Raw genomic sequence first — 20,613 nt, 5'->3', positions numbered from 1 at the left:
GTGGCCTAGGGATCCATCACTTCTACTTCGAAGTTCACGCTTTGCTGCTGTGACCAATTAGTGACCGTCATCTCAATGGATAATTGGACCACGAAACTGCACAAGCCATAATAACAATGTACCATCTTTTGGATATAGTGTTCATTATGTTATTGTGCTAATTAAATATATATGTGGATACAATCTCGAAAAATGGCAATTCCTGCATGGCCAGAAATGTATATGTATCACGGATTTTAGCCGTACAACGCATCCTGCTCAATGGATAAGCCATGAGCAATGCTCTTCAGCTGCTCTGCAGTGTGGAAAATCTGTGCCTCCACCACACGTGAAAAGTCAACGCTTCTCAAGTGATTGATCGATGGCCCTACAGACGGAGGATAGAGATCATATCATGCGGCAAAAGCAAGAGCCCCATCCATCGCCAAGGCCCTGGTCGACAGCATACCTCTCCTCCCCGCAGCTGACTCACCTAACACGGCAAACAAAACAAAGCAGAGTGCTCAACTGGTTGTCGTTAGCCACCATCTCTTGCACGCAATTCATTTCCTGCAGGCAATTTTGCTAAAGAGGGAGACTCTCCAAACCTATCATTTACAGATAGATTCTACACTATTTGATGGACACTTTAAACTTTTGTAAGGCAACTAGAAATTTGATTAAGATAACAGACGTTCATCTTTGGCAACGATATGACATTATCTTGTGTTATACATGGATCACTCGATTGACAGTTCTACTGTGCATTATCAGAGTGGTACTAAGCTCAAATTAAAAGTTGATACATTTGAACCACATGTCAAGAATGAACGGGTAAGGTTGCGAAGGCAATTTCTTGAAACGAATTGTTCCGCAAAGCACGAATATGCTTTGGAAGACTTACCGATGCATGTTACTTTCTAAAAATGCAATGCAAATATTTATTTTGCTCTCAGCTCACAAAGAAGTCTCTCAACTATGAAAATAAGTTTTGAACTACAGTTCTGTTTTGATGGTAAACAAAGCTGGAGCCATGTACTGGCACTTGACTTTCTGTATGAAAAATGGCCGTGATGTACTGCCATAAACACAGTACTTGGAGCTTTTAGCAAAGCATGCAGATAAATCTAACAAAAGTAAATTTCGCATTCAAGTTGTTTTCAAAAGAGATGGCTAGCAATCTCATTGTGTACACAATTTTAAATAATTCCAAACCATCTGAGCATTAACACCTTTTCAGTCAAATTAAATGTAATTGCATTCACTACCAAATTCTCTTCAACTCAAAACACATTTTGTATTCGGCCCCTTTGCACAAGGAAACACCGTGGGCACCAAAACGCCGCTTGTACATGCTGTAAAACATATGTACACTTACTGGAGTGAGTGTACACATGCTTAATCTTAATCTTTCCACCTAATAGCTCTGCATAAACAGGTTCTTACTCTCAGAGGTAAAATGACTGTGAAATGTCAGACCTTGCAGTGTGCTTGTTTGCCAAAAAGATAAATCTTCAAATGATGCTACCTCCTAACACTAAAACTTTCAGCTGTAAGAAAGCCTTCCACGAGCCTTCAGGGTTTGAGCAAACAAGCCAAACATGAAAGATGTTTTTCTAACCTGCAGCTCCATATGCACAGCCAAGTTTAACACCTAGCCAAAATCCATTCACCTCCACCTGTCCTTTGGGCAATCCTCATGGCCCACAGATATAGTAAAAGAAACACCTGCCTACAAATGTTGAGCTCATTAGAGCATGCATTTTTATTATTTCTTTTTACTTTCCTCTGCCAAGCAGTTACACATCAACGACTTTATTCTACTGATAATAAATCCGGAGACCCAGTGTTCGTGTAGAATTCATGTCATACAACTAAGAATTAATACGTAGAAAGAAAATACAATAGAATACGATGTTTCGATTGCAACACAAGCAATCGTCATCACGTAGAAAACAAACCTAGAAAACTTAGAAATACAATGAAATACAACACAGAGTCGGCTAACACAACAGTCAACACCCTAACTGGTTGATTACGTTATTCCACAGATTGCTAAATTTGAGAGAGAGACAAAACACAGACACGGAGACACACACAGACAGACACACAAGCAGAGAGAGGACACACATAGACAGACACATAGACACACACACACAGTGTGTGTGTGTCTATGTGTGTGTATTTGATACATTCTGTGTGTCTGTGTGTCAGATTCTCGTTAAGATAAATTAATATCAAGTACCACAATGCCAACATTTTGTAGACTATGAAAATGCATTTATATCAGTGGAAACTTAAGTAGTCATCCAAGATTGTAATGTTATAGAAATTATCAAAACAGCATCATGCAGGATTTTTTACTGGTGGAACGTATGCTGTATTTGAGACAAGGCTATACAGATCAGTGTGATTAAAGAGATATATGAAATAGACCCCCCCAGTGACAAGAGATACACATGAGTGATGGCAATGCCACTTCAAAACATCCATACATGTGAAATATGTCACGGAACCAGTCAACAAGACCTAATGTAACCAACGGGAAAATATAATTTAAAAGCCCAATATAAAAAGGGACAAAATGCAAATCAGAAGAGTTGGGGATGGTGATAATGTCACCAAGGTTATTCAGTGACAAAACAAATTCTGAAAATTATACTTGAAAAATAGGCATAAAGAGAATTGCTACTATTATCATAATTACAAAGAAGCATGGAGAGATGCCCATACTGGGAATTACGCCGAGTAACATGAATAGGAATACGTGGATCAGATAATGTACACAATAGATATCACATTGATTGCGAAGAAAGTGTTCTTCGGAAGGTGACATTGCAAGATGGGATGATGGCCGAGATGACAAACGACAAAGCAAACGACAATTTTTTTTATTATTCTCGAATCCCAACCTTGAATTGACAAATCTTCAAATCGCAGTGGTGCAATAGTGCACGGAGCCGCACAGCAAGAATAGTAACAATGGACTGACAACCAAAGGAAGGAACAGGCACGAAGACGAAGTGATGAGATGAGCTAATGTGCACGAGTAAGATCGATTTGGCCATGGAATTGTGGAACTTCAGGGGTGGTGACGTGAGGAGACTTTCATTATGCAGTGGTCAGGTCATGCCCGATGATGATGCATGTGGATATAAAATTACCTTTCGGCTATTTATGGTGAATTTTAATCACGCAAAAGCATTTTTTGGTTATATGTTGTTGGAATTTTATCTGTAAAAAACACATAGAACTTTACGATTAATCCGAGACTTGCTTTACAGTGACAGTACACCGAACGGTGTTGTCTTCAGAATGTTTGGAATTAATGGAGGGATCACCCAACACCAATCACTGAAAGCTTAGATTATATATTTGGGAACCAAAGAATTGTGCAATTTACGTAAACATTCGTGATTACAAAACTACAGAAGATTGATTTTATTTGCTGGCAAGTGAAAAACTTCCACACGTGTACAAACCATCACGTTCAATACATATTTCAATAAAACTAAGGAATTGTTAGTTTTTTCCCGTTAAACCCAGGCTCATAGTATTGCATGCACTGCTAGTAGTAATGTTTGGCCTGACCTTACATGGCAGATGAATCATATGTCAAAGGTCAATATTTAGCATAATTTATTCGTCAAATGAGCTACCTGCTTCATGTAAATCCAAGTCTCTTGTTGCTGTGTTATTTCAACTTCAACACTAAGACACGACTGCATCACATATTTTCCTAGGATGTGCAAGTGTTACGGATGCTCGATATCAATGTTATGTTCAACGAGACTCGCCAACATGTCCACTTCTTTTGCATAATACAAGAGAAGAGTGGACATGTTTTGCATGTGAAATGGCTTCGCCAAGTTGCATATTTTTTAAAGTTTTTCTCAAAGACCTCAAACATATCATCTTGTGATTGTGGTTGTGTATGCCTGTAAATGTGCCTTGACGGCTATAGTTTGCCTCGACAGTGGATGAATTATTAAAAGCTTATGCAACAAATTTCCCCATGCACAAGCGCTGCAGTACTTTTCTCAGTTTTTTTTTACAATATTCAGTGATGCAAAACATAAGCATTCAAATTACTCCCATTTCTTGCTTACTACCAACCGGTGCTGGTTTTTACTTGCTCAAACAGCGCAAGCTCTCTGTATGGCTTCCGTGCACATTAGTTTGATTGGTCTAAGATTCCTGGCTTCACTTTTATTCTAATGGCTTTAAGTTTGAGAACCCTGACCCGTTTCCACTACGGATGACAGTTTTGCAACTGAGGCGCCCTTTTACACCCACCTTCCAAAATTAGCATTTTGATTCATTAAAAACATTTCCTGATATGTTGTAAAATGTATTGTAGCTAAGCAGAGGCTCACTTTACTGAATTGGTGTACCCAGCTTATTATGAAACCATGTGACCTTACCTAATCACATGAAAAAGTGATGCTGCATCTTAGTCACCTGTTTTTATGTAAACTTTTATATTTGATAAATGTTCGACAAAAGACTACAAAATGTTTGCAATATTATTGGGAATTCATCCCATAAATTATTATGTCGTATAAACTTTAAAATACGCCAAAAAAGCTCACAAGCAAATGCTACTTAGAAAAAACAACGTCATTTCCATACACCCATCAGTGCCAGTGGTTAACACACTGAACTATGAACTTAGTAACCGATTCCCAGCCATCGCTAGCATAATTGGGGAATAATACCAGAAGCGGTCCGAGATTACTAATTGGCACTGGCCTATGCTGTGAAGAATAGTAAGCCACTTCTCAATGTCCCTCATACAAAAGTGAACTAAGATTTGTTAATTATTACTACTTAAGCTGATGGTGTATCCTACAAATACAGTTTGGACGAACAGTATATTGATTTTTCTGGATTTCCTAATCATATGGGTTAAGAATAGCACACTTTTTTCAAATTTTCTTGCTGTGTTTTTCACACCTGATGATGATTGCTTGTGTTGCAGTCGAAACGTCGTGAGAATTTTATTGTTTTATATTTTTATTATTTTATTGTTTCCCTTCTACGGGACTTTACAGAAAAAACCAAGAATATAATAGCACAGTAATACGCGGATTTATGTCACCCCATTTTTACGTTGTTTCCCAAATACGTCGTCGCATTATTATGAATACCACCACCCGATTTGCGCCACCCCGACCCACACTTGCGTCGCTGACAGCATCGCACGTGCCGTCCTTTCTCGTTATCCGTCGCCTCTCAGCCTTCTCTTCCACCTACCCCGTGTAATTGCTTTCTTTTGCCACATTTCGAAATGCTTTCGTCGCATCTTTCCGCAACGCAGCCGCGCCGTAAACTGGGGTGGTGTATTTACTGCACATTCCATCCTCGTAGCCTTTGCCAAGAAATATTCAAACACTCGTTATTCATTTCCAAAGACACACACAAACTGCTATATATATACTCGGGGGTAAGAAGAAAACATTGATGACTTGCTTGCATTCATCGAGAATGAGCATGTTGATCGAAACTCAAATATATTCATGCTTATAAACAGCAGGAGGGGGCCTTTACAGGTTTCTGGAAGAAGCAATTTCAATAATGGATGGGCTATTTCAAAAATTCAATAATCATTGCCTCGTGCACAGTCACTGTATATTTGGGAGAGAAAAAATCTAAACAGAAAAACACATGCAATGTTAAGCCTGCTTTAAAATAAAATCCGAACTAAAAAGAAGATTGCACTGCTGACATTTGCAAAGGCACTTGCCGGAATAGATGTAAACAGCACAAAGGTCTTGATGAAGTGTATTTATTCACATTTAGAACATAAGACACTGAAAGGTTAACGGTATTAGAACAAGACTTAGATTAAGGGATAGTTTTTTTTTATTCCAACAGAAGGCCTAACGGCACACTTCGATGTGGTTAAACACAGCCGCGTTATCAACGACTCAAATTTGCTGCAGTGACATCTGTTTAACGTGACCTAAATTCACTCGGCGTCAGCAATGAGGGGGGGGGTAGAGGAACACGCTCATTTTGCATTAACTCCAAGGCAGATGCTCGTCAGACTCATTAAGTAAAAGCCGCGGGCAATCACAAGTTGCTGGAAACCATTATTCCGACCACAGCACTCTGCGGGGTCACACAGCTTGGAGCAATCACAAATGGTGTCACACACCAGCACGCATCAATGTGCCCCTGGTGGTGGCCCAAACGAGTGATGAAGAAGAGGCATTAAGCAATGGGCAGTTATTTAGCCAACGTTTCAGCCTAAGCAGGAGCACCGTCTGTAACTGCTCAATTTCACAACAGACATTAGCAACACAACTGGATTCAATGGTGGTTGGGGTTTACATCAAGAGGAAATATTTGGGAACCCTTATAAACCCCTCGAGAGCAATTTACTCAACAGAAATGGGTATACCAGAGATGTAAAGCATTAATTCAATACTGATCATACTTGCTTCAGTAAATATGGTAATTTTAAGTTACATTTGGCTTGTCTACAGGAATGTTTTCTAATGCTATTGGGAAAATAGGGCAATGATAGATTTACTCTGTAATTTAAAGCTTCACCACCACAACCGTGATGGAACATACCTCTTCCTTGCTAGAAAAATCTTGGAATCCTAAGCGTGTGCGAGAAGCAGCTGATGGAACCCCTAAATGTCCATTCATGAGACTGGCTTACTTATTGACAAATGTCAAATACTGGTCTCCAAAATGTTACTGTATAACCTTGAAGCTACACTATACAACTTCAAAAGTGTAACTTATTAGTAGAGCCCAACACTTTCAGGGGCTTCTCACAATTCCCAGCTTCTAAACACGAGGACGAACGGCAAATCTGCCCAAGTATAATGAGCAAAAAAAACTACTACGTAAAATGGCATCGTATATAAATACAGTATTATTCCAATGTTGTAGAGAGGTAGCCGCATTCTCTCCTGCACTCAACAGAAACTGGTAACACTGGGAAAGATGCACCAGACTAGAAACGAGAAATTGATTTGCACGCACATGCCGCCCCCCTGCTCAAACAGAAACAAAACTACTCCATATCCCGAAAGCATTTCCACACTTGTGTATGGACACAATTCGTGCGAATGTATTCATTATATTTCGATTTAAAGCTTTCGTGACTGCAGGGATTCATCTTCTTGGTTCTTTCGGTAAAGTCACGTAGAATGGAAATAATACAATTAAAACATAATAAAATAATATTTTTGTATATAATGATTACATCTTCTTGGTTCTTTCGGTAAAGTCACGTAGAATGGAAATAATAAAATAAAAAAAATAAAACACAAAATTTTTATATTTGTATTATTTTATTATTTCCATTCTACGTGACTTTACCGAAAGAACCAAGCAGATGTATTCATTATATTAAATATCGTACAGCCAACATTCACGTGCAACAAGGACGTAGTAAGCAAGAGCAATGGACATTTAAATGAGAACTGCATTATAAAGTGGCCCACACGTTTGATACGATTTCCTAATCTACAGAGTATAAAAAACTAAAGGTTGCTTGTTGCATGTTAAGCCGAATATATATACACACACAAACGCATTTTCAACACTCGATTCTAATGCAGATAATCCTGCTCGGAAAGTTGGAACGTTCTAGAAAGCTCAATTTAACCTCAGAAGTTCGACGAGTCTGTACGACGTTTCAGTAATTCATAAACATACCTTTGATAAAACTCTCTCCTCTTGGTTTCCTTTCATAAAAAAAAAATTACCCAATAAAAACAAACATAAAAACAGCCTCCACAACTTGGCCGATGCGTTCGCTAAACTGGCAGCAAGCCTACTGGAGAAAATCTGCAAATCCCCTTTTTGCATACACACGGCGTGGTGCGGCGTGGTGGTGGGGGGGGGAGCAGGCTGCTCAAGGAAGGGACGAGAAGGACTGGTGCAAGAGCACGTGTCCAAATAACCCAGCGCAGCGACATTGCTCAATTTGCGCAGCGACGGCCAACACGCAGACACACGAGAACTACTTGGCGGATCGCGATGCTCATGACGACCGAAGTCTGGCACAGATCCCAGCAGCAACTACTGCTGCCGCAGCCAAGCAAAGGGATGCAGTGGCAAGAGAGAGAGAGAGCGCGCTTTCGAATGACTGGGCTACCCACCTCCACGTACAGCAGCATGCTCCGAGACAGCTGATTATTGTAACCGAGACGGCTTTGCCACGCGAGTTTAGACTGAAAAGGCAAAGGCGGCTGCTTGTCAGCCAATGCCGCAGCATTGGGCGGAACCAGCATGCCTTGGTGCTTCCTGTGGCTTTCAAGTCAATGTCTGACCCACTTTTCACAATAAAGGTCCCTTTCGAGCCCGAGGTCACTTTGATACTATGCTGCGCCCCATCGCCGCAGCGATACCGTTAACAGATTGTCGGTTAACATGTGGAAATAAAATCGGGAAAACGCATTCACATCTCTGCTTTGAGCAACCAATATACAGCATTCAGAAAGCTCGTGGTATTGTAATGCTTAATGGGTTTTGCTTTTCAATCCTGGACTTCTTTTCCAGAGAAAGAGGCAATTGATGGATTGTTCTTCAAAGGCTGTGCTTTTGTTTCGAAGTCCATAGGCACCTGACAACACATTCGTGCACTGCTAAAGAGGGACACCTTTTGCCAAGTCAGCCACTATTAGTCAATTATTAAACTGTTTCAATGCCAGCTTTGAGCAATTACGAACAAAGGTTACAACTATCTGAGACACCAGGCAAACAAAATAGGTTTAAAGCTATACCTTAACTACACTTTCACCACAGACTTTGAATAACGTGCGGCGCGATTTAATGCAGCGACGTCTGTGGCTTATGCTATGTATGTTTGACAAAATGTGCGCGATGGTGAAAAGTATAACTGTAGTAAGCAAAATAATTGTCATGCACCTTATTAATCATGCTGGGTAAAAAACGTAAAAATGTTGACAGAATACATTCCTTTTCAAATATACCGGATTTTAATCATTCACAGTCAAATAATTCTTTAAAATGTCACCTTCGTTCACACATGACAGAGTTTATGAAGGTCATTTACAAATCATATCAAGTAAACAGAACCCCTCCATGCCTTTGCAATGCGAGAGCCAACCTCATGATATCTGAATCCTGCTCGTGTCAATGTGTTCTCGAATCCAGCGGTCCCAAACCGTTTTGGAACCAGGGACCGTTTTGGTGGAAGACAATTTTTTTACGGACCGGGGCGGGTGTCATTATTGGGTCTTTCCCCCTTTTCAAATAAGCTCTCCAGCCACGTTTGTTTTTTAATACTTAATTTGGAGATTTTGTGACTGCAGGAATTACTCTTTGGTTATTTCGGTAAAGTCACGTATAAAAAGAAAATAATAAATTAAATACTAGCATACGACGTTTTGATTGCAACACAAGCAATCATCATCAGGTATAAATGAAATAGAAACACAAATCTAGTATACTTAGAAATGTAATGTAATACAACAGAGAGTCGGATAACATAACAGTCACTCTATCTGGTTGATTACGTTCTATATGTCTCTGGTTCTGTGTTTTATCTCTCTCTCAAATTTAGCATTCTCAGGAAGAACGTAATCAACCAGGTAGGGTGTTGACTGTTATGTTATCCGACTCTCTGTTGTATTACATTACATTTCTAAGTATACTAGATTTGTGTTTCTATTTCATGTATACCTGATGACGATTGCTTGTGTTTCAATCGAAACGTCGTATGCTAGTATTTAATTTATTATTTTCTCTTTATACGTGACTTTACCGAAAGAACCAAAGGGTTATCAGCTTGTGGGCTTACTAACACTGTGACTGAAACAAGTGCTCAGTGCGGGAAAAGAGGCGCGGATGGAAGTGGTCAATAATAAAATAATTGGGGCCACGCACAGACTCACCGCTCTCACCTCCTGCTGCTGTGCGGCCAGGTTCCTAACAGGCCACGGACGGTACCGGTCCGTGGCCTGTTAGGGCGGACCCCTACTCTAATCGATTGTAGATCACTTCGAGATGAATTCACGACATTGAGATTAAACCTACTCGCTCTCCTCGACACCCTCGAAAGTAACGTTAATTGTTCACGATTGAGGGTCATGAATTACATCAAGAATTAACCGTCTTGTTTGTGGATTCTCATTTATTAGTTTTCATCGTATTTGTTCTGCCTGTATTGACCGTCTTATGTACACTATCTAATAATTCACACTGTCACGGCTGTACCAGTGCGTTCCATGGGCTTAGGGGAACATTTGCATAGATTTTTACAAAAACCGAAAACTTTCGGATGAAAGTAGAGTCCCACTCGTCAGGGTCAAGCCTCTCCCGGCTCAACCCATTCGCTGGCGACCCCCCGCGAGATGCCCGGCATAACCAGTAACAGTCTCACGTTCTACTCCGCCCACGTTAACAGGTTACGATTCCTGCGAAAGCTTGTTGAACCTTGGTGACCCCTGCTTGTTCACCATGACGACTGCCGTGATGTCACAGCGCACGAGGATATCTTTCCCTGTCACGAGTGCCGTTCCAATGCAAACCCCAATGGCCGAGTTTGAGGCTTTTGACACCGTAAAGAACATCAAGTAGAATCCTGACCCCCCACTGGTCCATGGAGACCTTCCTTATGGGCCCAAGAACTACGAGCCTTGAAATTTCTGCTTGAACGCCCCCCCCTCCCCCCATGTTCAAATCCAGAGGGGACCGAGACTCCCTGCAAAAACCTGTCGCAGGGGCGCCGATAAACTCCAGGTCGTTGCCCTGATGGGAAGATCTGGAGCACCCATTAGTTGCAGGTCATTCTCGCCCAGGTTTATGCAAACTACGGAAAATCATCCATCCGGCCGCTGAGAAGGGGGGGGGGGCTTGTCCTCCCAAATTGAAGGAGCCAGACAGAGAGGCCTCGTCACCTCCGCTGTTGGGAGTCAAGCCTCTCTCCTGTACTCTACCCCCTCAGCTTTACCGGGCTTCCAAGAAGAGCCACTATACCGGAAGGTCCGACTCGTGCCAGCCACTTCTGGTAACCACGGTTTCCACCGTAAAGAATAGGGATGCAGCCGGAAGGAGGTTCCCCGACGTTCCATCCTCTCAACATGGTTCAATAGAAAGGTTTCATTGTTCACGGCCCTGTACTGCACATCAGGCAGGAGAACTAATGGGTCCCTGTCACCGACGGCTTGTGAAGCAGGCCGGCCTTTTTCATGATTTCATCAAACAAGGGCAACCCCATAAGAGCCTCATCCTGGTCCTCCATAAAGGTGCAGAACCTCTTTTAATATCCCTAAGGCTTTAACTCTTCCCTGGTTTTCCCCCACTCGTGGTGAACCAAATCCAGCATACGCTGGTCCAGCGGCATGCCTGTTGCCTTCGATACCGGGGGGGCTTGTTAAACACGCGAGCTTCTTGCCATTTTCTGGCCCTGCCTCGGTGGAGAGATCTGGGGCCACGATGTGAAGCACCGCCTCGCCTCCCTCTCGTCCCCGCTGAGGAATTGTTGCGCAAATGGCTCGTCCTCTCAAAAACTGGATCGTGCAGACTGTAGCCACCTTTATCTGGATATCAGCTGTACCCCCACCACCCCCCCTGTGCCGTTGAAGCTCAATTATTTGCTGGATAGTGAATTTTATCACTGTTCCACACAAATGGTGCAAGAACTTACACCGAATCCTTCTAGTCTGAGAGAAAATAATGACCTGCAGAAGCTCCACTTACGTAGACAGATTGTGCCGGCTATCGGATACACCTCACGGCCTCCTCCCATTCTGGGAACTTCAGCCCTCAGGCAGATTCTCCTCTGAAGAGGGCATAGGATGATGTCCTGTGGTAGTTCCCCACATCTGGCCCTCTACTTCATGGATGAGTTGTACTCTATGTGGGACGTCCTGATAAGGTGGTACTTTCTCGACTCCCCACTGCCATTGGTTGCTTGTCCAACACGTCCACAGCAGTATGCCGGAGTGTGTCCAGCCTCAGACCAGCAACTGCATGGGCTCAAAGCCGGGGCTGTTGGGTGAGAGGGGGGGCCCAGGAAAGCCAAGGCTCTGCCTCTAAACTCTTTCTGCACTACGTTCCGCCCCCTGACGTGAACTGCTAATAGTTGCGAATACCATTGGAAAGCAACACTGACAATGGAAAAAATTCCCACAATCGCTGGGCTGGGAGATAACCAGAATCTGGATATACAAGAAGATAAAATCTATATTTGCGGGGCTTTAAATATTTTCCCCTCATGTGTGCGTGTGTGTTTTTTTTAGGAACTCCAGTTTTCTCCCACATGCAAAAACACTTATGAAAGAAACAATCCCAATGCAGGGCCCTTCTTAAGGAAAATACTAGACTCACCGAGGCTTACCTGTACATAAAGACTGCGTAGATGGGGACAAAGGCTGTGCCACGTGTTCAAACTTGCCAAAATTGGCATGTTAAGCTCCTCATTAGGTTGTATCTACCTGTTCCATTACATGGCTCGCACACATTCACCACAGGCCATGTCGGCCATCTCCAATGCGGCTTATTTTAACTGTATGAAACTATCAATCTTAATTTTGTTAAATTGGCTGCACCTAATATACCATTGAAAAAAATAAGCAAATACTGCATATTATTTTCAGGCATGCTGTAGTTGCATATATAACCCATAATTGAAGGTTATTTAGATCAATTTTCGCTCAACCTTAACACCGTATGAACGTAATAGATATATAAATATCCAAATAAAATCACTAAATTATTCAAATTGTTACAATAAATGTGAACGCTTTTATTTGGATGCACCTGTAATCCAGCATTTAAGGCCAAGGTTGGTGGATCACATTGAATTGTGGAACTCCCAAATTCTTGAGCTGTAAGACAGGACAGGCACTCCTCTACTTACAAACAAGTTAGGTTCCAGGTCTGTTCAGAAGTCTACTTGTTCGTAAGTCCAACTTTACTCCTGACGATTCCAAACATGTTGTACGGCATGTACATTAAACATGGGGAATGCCTTTAAAAGTTGTATAATCTCCTGTAGATGTAGATGCCACTGGTTCTTCATCTTCTGCGGATGTAAATGCCACCACCGGCATCTATTGCGAGGCGATTTAACTTACGACTCTCAGTCCGAACAGGCAACCAGACATATGGAAAGGGTTGTTCGTATCTCTGAAAGTTCGTAAGTCGAATGTTCGTAAGTAAAGGAGTCCCTGGACAGCAATGGTTCGTGAAGCCATCTGTGTGGATCTTCCAAGGTCATCCCCCACATATCCGTAAGTTCTGTCGGTATTCTAGTTATTTCTTCCAGGCAATACACGCCTTAAAAACGGAACTGGCAAAAAAACAACACTATACATGATTTTCCTGAAAAAATGTCATGGAGGCCCAGTGAGGCTTTGTTGGATGAATTTTACATCATCAAATTTATCACACCAATGTTATAACTGAAATGTTCAGCACAACCATGCAATGTATCAGAAAATATATTTCAAGATACCGATATCACCAAAATTCAACAAAATGTTCAACTGTGTGCTAAAAATACATTTAACACAAGATTTCCATATGTACAACGAATGCTTAACAAGAATCAAATCTAAACACTGTCAGACAACGAATAATCTTAAGTAAAATTTAAAGGAATCATTCAGGTTAGATTTTAACGTATGTATATGTATTCATGTTATTCTTTGGGTCTTTCGGTAAAGTCACGTGGATAGGTTCAAAGAAATAACAAAAATACCAAAACCTACGTTTCGATCGCTTGTGTTGCGATCGAAACGTCTTAGTTTTTTTTTATTTTTACTACATGTTTTGCATAGTACTTTTTTACATTTTAATTTCAGTGACCCAGGTCACTTTGGCAAAAGATTATATCCTTGCCTCTTTCGTTGTCACCAAGTTAAATAAAACAGACTGAATCTTCAACTCATTCTGCAATTTCACCATGCGATAAATACATTCAACATCAAAGATATCACAATGGTTGAAAGGGCAGCGACAAAACACCGGTGAGGGAAATGCATATCGTAACGTGACCATGCATGACAAACAGCAAGCATTTTAAGTAGACGAGCTTTACGAATCGCTGCAATCGTTTCGCCGCGTGTAAGGGTTAACATTTAAAACTCGACTAATTGCCCAATGATCAATAGCTGACAAGCCCATGTGGCCATCACAGATTTTGTAGAATGCCCACGTCAGGAATTACCACATGTAATGAAATGACTGATCAATATTTTTGCACGTGTAAACCTGCATTCATTACTATGGTCACACCAAGCATCATAACCGCATAGAGAGAAATGGGTGTAAAAGTTTGTTTCATTATAATTACACTTCTGCTGTATGGCTACGTTATAATGTGAAAAGGCAAAGCTGAATGACACTTTACACAAAGCTTTCACAAATAACAAACTTAAAGAGAAATGTCACTTAAGGCAATACTGATTTATTAGGATGTATCTGCAGACTAATCCGCAAGTACATCAGCTTAAAAATATGCCATATATAAATAGCCAACCTCCTGAATAGAATGTTTAGATACTCATATTTTCAGACACTTTGTAATTTTATATTATCAGGTGGAACATTAATCTTATAAGAGACATTTATTTCCCCTTCTATGTCTTCATGAGATTCCACTTTGAATGTAGATAAAAGGTATCTAGAGTAGCCCTCCACATAACACCGCTAGATGGAAAACCTTCCTTTTTCAGACGCTTATCTCCACTGCCCACACGTACAATATTAATATCGTAGTATTTTTATATGGCATCATTCATGCAAATTATATTATAAAAAGCTACATAATTTCTAACACGCACAAGTTTTGCACAGGGTGCGAGAAACCAGACATGCAGGAATGTAAGCCAGATCTGGTGCCAACAATTGCCCAAGCTTTGCGGTCCTATATTGATATGTTTGGCCAACTCCATGAATTAATGTTATATATCTGGAAGTAAACCGGAGTGTTACAGGAAAGTAACACTCAATCCCTGTAAAGATGAATATTCGTTCACTTGCTGTACTGTAATCCTAAAATCTGTCTCATCCACCAAGCCTCACCTCTAAAGTGCTAGATTTCAGGTATGTGCATCCAGCACCTAGCTGGTGGGTGGACACATTCAAAACGAGACGTGCAACAAATAAAAAACAAGTCCGCTCTTGGACAATGTGAGATGACGAAGAAGCATGCCTACCTGCATCTTTTCAACAAACATCTGTTTTCAATGTCATAAGCTGGCTATAGAAAGTGTTCCTACTTCAAAGTATGTGGCATTGTGGTATGAACTAAACAGAATATATTTATAAATTATTTACTTTTAAGTTGGTACAATAATTGATCATTATCTGTAAACAATCTATTAAACTTTAATTTGAACTTAAATGCCCACAATGACCACTGAAGACCCTTTTTGGGAATGTAAAATCCTACTACTGTGGTACACATGTACATCCACATTGCCTCCAAGCACACAGGTCACGATTGAAAATGAGACAATGGTCTGTCGAGTTCTCCCTGGTCAAAACTAATAAACTTGATTCGATTTTAATGTCATCTTTTGGATATAAGGTTCGGCAATCCCCACTACAGTGCGACTACTTTTATCTGTCATGATGTGGGGGCAGTCCTAATTATGGAAACGACTAATGAATACAAAATATCATTACAATTAGCCTTGGTAGTCTATGAAAAGGCGAACGACCCATTAATTATACATTTTTAGCGAGTTCAACTGAGTCACAGACACTCTTTGGAGGCAACACATTTATTCATACCAACACAAAGGGGTAACTGCCCCTTAACCAGATAATAAGCTATGATGGTGGACCACCAGGCTAACTACACTAATTACACCGTAACTTGCTACAACGGACCGGACCACAGCTCAGGTCCAGGTCCACGTGTTGGAGACTCTGTAGGACGTAGACGAAGGTTTCTTCAGGATGAACAACAGAAGCTGGTCCCTCTCTGGGACCCGGCTGATATCCTCTGCTTCGTGGCTGGCTCCGCCCTTAGCCACGACCACCTTCTAGAATCCTCGAGCAGGATCTCAGCCCTGACATGTGACCACCCCAAGCCCCCACCTGGGGGCCCTGTGTAGACTTTACCGGTCAGGTGTCCTTCGGGGTCAACCAGTGCCATGGCCCTTAGTAACCCCATTGTCGACACTCTCACACCCTATCCTGTAGGGGTCAGCACTGCACGCAGAGCGTGGTGCCATCCAGCACTGCCAGTCAGTGCTCACCGAGCCCCTCTAGGGCCAGTACTGCACCCACACCCACGTGGTGCCCGCGATGTCGCTACATCGCACGCCGTGCCTCTCTAGGGCCGGCATTACACAGTGACATCCGCGATGTCACGACACATTGATGCAGTCATCCTAGTGTGGCCAACCCAGGCCAAAACGCAAACATATTTGTAACGTGTTAAAAAATAATTCATAAGAATGAAAGAGCTATACCGAGACTACATTAAGTAAAATAATCTCTGGGTAGGTAAAGGTGCAGTGGATGCTAAGGATCACTGGGAATTAACAGAACGCCTATAGATTTAGCCATTGTTACATAATACATGTGTACAAGGCAAAATCAAACCTTTCACAACTGGAAACGGAAATTACAGCACTAAATGTAGACAGTTGGACTGAGTGACGATAAAATATAATTCCATACATTTCAAGAGTGCAACCTTTTATACCGCACGTGAGATAAAAAAAATTCTCCAGGAATCCAACAAATAGTTTTAGGATTGAAGAGCACTTCCGATAGTTTCCTAGCTAAAATTGAGGCTGTAATACCATGACAAGCGAATAGCTCATTCATGTTTTATACCTTAATACCGAGTGCGCTGATCGTTCTCCAGTATCAGGGGATGATAAGCTCCTGAGCTAAAAAAAATATTTAGACATTCCACATGCTTTCCTTTTAATTGCCATATATTGTCCCTCCTCTGTCTTTCAACTTGTCCAAATGTGTTGCATTCATGTCCTGTATCCTCTCACATTCTTTCAAGTAGTGCCTATCAAGCCATGTACTCTCACAATGTTACAAACAAATATTTAGGCTTAACCTTGTTTCATACATTCACCTTCTTGCACCAGCACTTCCAGATCAGACTTTCTCTGTCAAGCTAATCATTTCCATCCATTGTCAACATTTTCACTTTCCTGAAAATAACTGAAGTAGGCTTCAGAGAGAGTTGATAACATCTCTCCACGAGTCAATGGGGGTTAATGGAGTGGATGGAGATTCAAGGCAGGAATTGGGGGAAAAGTACTATGACAAACGTGCTCACCATCCCCACATTTGTTCAGTATTCATGGAGCAAGTGTAGGAGGTGATGAAGGCTATCAAGATTGGAAGTCAATAAATTATAGCGGTTAAATAGGCTGATGGCAAAATGCTGGTGGCCTTTGTGAAGAGAATCTCCAGAAGCTGGTGGAGAGTTTCAACAAGGCGGTCAAGGAACATGGAATGAGAATAAGTGTAGAAAACCGCAGCTATGAAAGATCTCAATGCATGGAAGGAGGGTTATACTACTGTAAACACAAGTTAACTGTATCAAGTGGAACACTTCTGCTACCTACAACGTATTTTGACATGGAGAAAATATTGTCATAGGGTAAACGGGTTACAGTAGAAAGTACATTACTTTTGGAGAAAAAAAAGAACCCGCAGGATGTTGCAGAAGATTGTGTGTAAAGATATGCAGAGTTTTATGCAGCTGGGACACGAAACCTACGGAAGATATCAGAAGACATAAAATAGGTTTATCTTATGCAATCCAACATTCTGTAATCACACATTTTCAAGAGCTCAAAAGGTTAAATATGGAAATGCCTTTGACCAAAGCACACCATTCTCATCTTCACAATGAAAATTAAACAAATATTTCAATCCACAAAAGCAGTCCTAAAAAAGTTAAAAGTCCTTTCATATTGCAAAAGCATAAAAAAGCCAAGCCAAGCCACACATGACATTTGCCCCCCCCCCCTCCAACACCTCTAACGCCACCCACGTTCCCTTCTCAAATCGCTTCTCCTCTCAACCATTGATTCACATCGTCAGCCGCTGCTCCTGCATTCTGCCGAGTGCTGGCAGTGGGTCACACACCAGGAATTCCTACCGTTCCACCACGGCATGGACTGCAGTAGAAGTGGCGCCAATACGCTGCGTTGCGCAAGAGTTTGCACAAGGTACATTGCACATGAGCTGGATTTCCCTAAAACTAGTTCTGTTCAACAATCCAGCCATTTTTTTGTGAGCTCAAAAACATCAGCATCACGGCCACCACCTGGGCTGTGATGTCACGTCGGTTCTTAAAATAGGCCTGTCTGTTGATCTCAGCAATAGAAAATGTGCCAAGTACACACACAATAAACTTTGTTTCGCTCATGTATTTGAAAAATATGCAAATACCATCATGATTATGAAAACTATCGAATAAAATAAGTAAGTGGTTGTCTTTACCACTGAACAGCACTTCCACAGACACTTGCTGTTTTCAGTAGTTCTGATGATGCCATCTGGGTTTAGGATTCAGCCAAACACTGATGTATGTTTCAAGAAGGGCCATTGCCTCAAATTCCATCTATTAGGGTGTTATCTCTTTAAGGGCAATGTTATTTAATGTGCCGAGCTTGTTATTTGTGCTTATGCACCATTGCCAATTCAGTTTCACCAATACAAAAACAAATTATTTGTTGGTTGGCATGTGCGTACAAAAAGACAATTACGTACATCCAGACTCTGAACTACAGTGCGTCTGCGAGTTAATTAAATTACACATTTCTATCAGTTGGCTACTGCACAAAGTGGGAACATGTGTTTAGATACAATGCACACGAGTTGATTTGAAATGTATCGCTGTGTAGAGGGCATGCATTTTGCACCAGTGAGCGCGATTGACCAAACCACCCAAAATGCGCCCATCTCATCACATCGGAAGCCAAGAAAACTTGGGCCTAGCTAGTTCTAAAATGGGTACCACCATGAGTAACTATTATTATAGGCTGAGAGACTGTGGTGGGCAGCAGAGGGCAGTATAAAGCAAATTAAATTGTTGTGCTGTACGTCTATGCTCCCTGCTTTTTATAACCCACACAAGCTATGAATTCTAGTCAAATTACCCACACGGCATGGAGAGGGGCCCTCATCCACCAGGAGATTGACATAAGGCTGTTTCATATACATGTGCGTGTACACTGACAAACGTACGAGGTCCAAAACGGTTCGTGCACATGCTCCTCGTACACATTGCAAGTGGGTTAGGTGGGTAAACCCCCCCCCCCATGCACTTTGCCCTCTGTGAACAAATACTAACATAGCGCCAGCTACTGGCCTCACACTGTCAACCTTCGGGAGGCCCTCAAAGGGTAGAAGCCCAATTTTTTCTGCCTTAAAAGCTCGGCGGCAGAAACCACGTCGCACAGACAGGGGCCTTTCCTTGGTGCGTCATACGAATGTGCACGCTATTCAGTGTTTAAAAAGAGTTGAACAGCCTTTTAAGAGGAAGACGAACCATGTTGTGCAAAATTTCATACAGAACCAGTAGCCACTGCTTCCTATAAAATATTTCAACACTTCAGCCACACAGGATGCATCATTACAGTTTGTCAGTTTTACTATGCAAGTCATATGTAAACTTTACAAATTATTGTTAGCACATAATTTCCTATATAACGCAACTCAACTTTTACAGGCAAAACTGGCACTGACCTAGGCTAGAAACAAAGAAAAATGCAATGCATTTCTTTTTTTTTAAACAAAAAGACACGCACTCTCCTCTTGCTTTGGCACTGCAGTCCAGTTCAGCCGGATATTTCAAGCTTTAGAATTCACATGACAATGTGTGCTTCAGCACGGGCAAACTTGTAAGGACTTGCCAGGACAGGCAAGAGAACCTCACATTGGAGCATGGTTTAATGCGTCTCTTTGTATAGAACATGCTGGCTAAAATATCTGCACAGTAAAGCAAAAGTGTTAATATGGTGCCTCAATAAAAGGAGTCTGTACAATCAACCAACACTTTCCACCAATAACTCAAAATAAGGGCATACGCAATCATTATAGGAAGTGTAAAGGGTGTCTTTAGAAAGGTTTAAAGATCTCAATGTTACATTTTCTTGACTGTTCACACATTATAGAAGATAAGTTAACCTTTATTGAGAAAGTGTGTAAAAAATATTTATACATTTTGGGTGAGCATAGTTTTTATTTTGTGCTATCCCAGTTTGCCACGGCAAATGTACAGGAAACTCCCACGCAAATTTCATTTCTGGGTTTATTTTAAAGCGTACATATAACGACATGGTATGATGAAACAAGATGACATCGATCAACACAAACAGCGGAATAAGCGGCATGGTCAAGAGGCGGGCATCGCATGGGACGGCATAATTCGCAGGAGGGGTTGGAGGCATACCGGAGATTGCCTTCCTCGCTGGGTATCGGCCACGACCGGAGATTCGCTTTCTCGGTCCGAAGTCATGAGCCGCCTCTGTCCTCCCGGTGCACCGATGTACACTCCTGGGGCCCACTGAACAGGTCGTTGGCAACTGGGCGGGCAGTGCACAAAGAGTGGTCAAGGCACAGAACATCAGTTGACAGATAGGTAGACAAAACAAACTGCCAGCCAAGCCATTCGTGGTAGCAGTGACCGATTCAATATAGGAC

At 41.7% G+C, this 20,613-nt stretch overlaps 1 protein-coding gene across 12 annotated transcripts in view; it reads right to left on the bottom strand.

Annotated features, from left to right (window-relative positions):
• Positions 1 to 20,613, bottom strand: part of LOC144729100 (la-related protein 4-like) — a 58,518-nt gene that overhangs the window by 32,304 nt on the left and 5,601 nt on the right. For 3 of the 12 annotated variants that reach the window (XM_078609016.1, XM_078609027.1, XM_078609017.1), the window contains exon 1: positions 7,660 to 8,039. In XM_078609016.1, coding sequence (XP_078465142.1) covers positions 7,660 to 7,812 — 153 coding nt within the window. In that variant the 5' untranslated portion in view covers positions 7,813 to 8,039. Of the gene's footprint in view, positions 1 to 7,659; positions 8,044 to 8,105; positions 9,285 to 20,362; positions 20,496 to 20,613 lie in introns of those variants that run through there. The other 9 variants (XM_078609025.1, XM_078609028.1, XM_078609021.1 and 6 more) reach the window with 7 other exon arrangements.

This window comes from Lampetra planeri, chromosome 31 (assembly GCF_965212315.1).
Source record: "Lampetra planeri chromosome 31, kcLamPlan1.2.h2, whole genome shotgun sequence".
Lineage (NCBI taxonomy): Eukaryota > Metazoa > Chordata > Hyperoartia > Petromyzontiformes > Petromyzontidae > Lampetra > Lampetra planeri.
The sequence above is the reverse complement of the archived record's forward strand: the minus strand, read 5'-3'. Positions and strand labels throughout refer to the sequence as shown.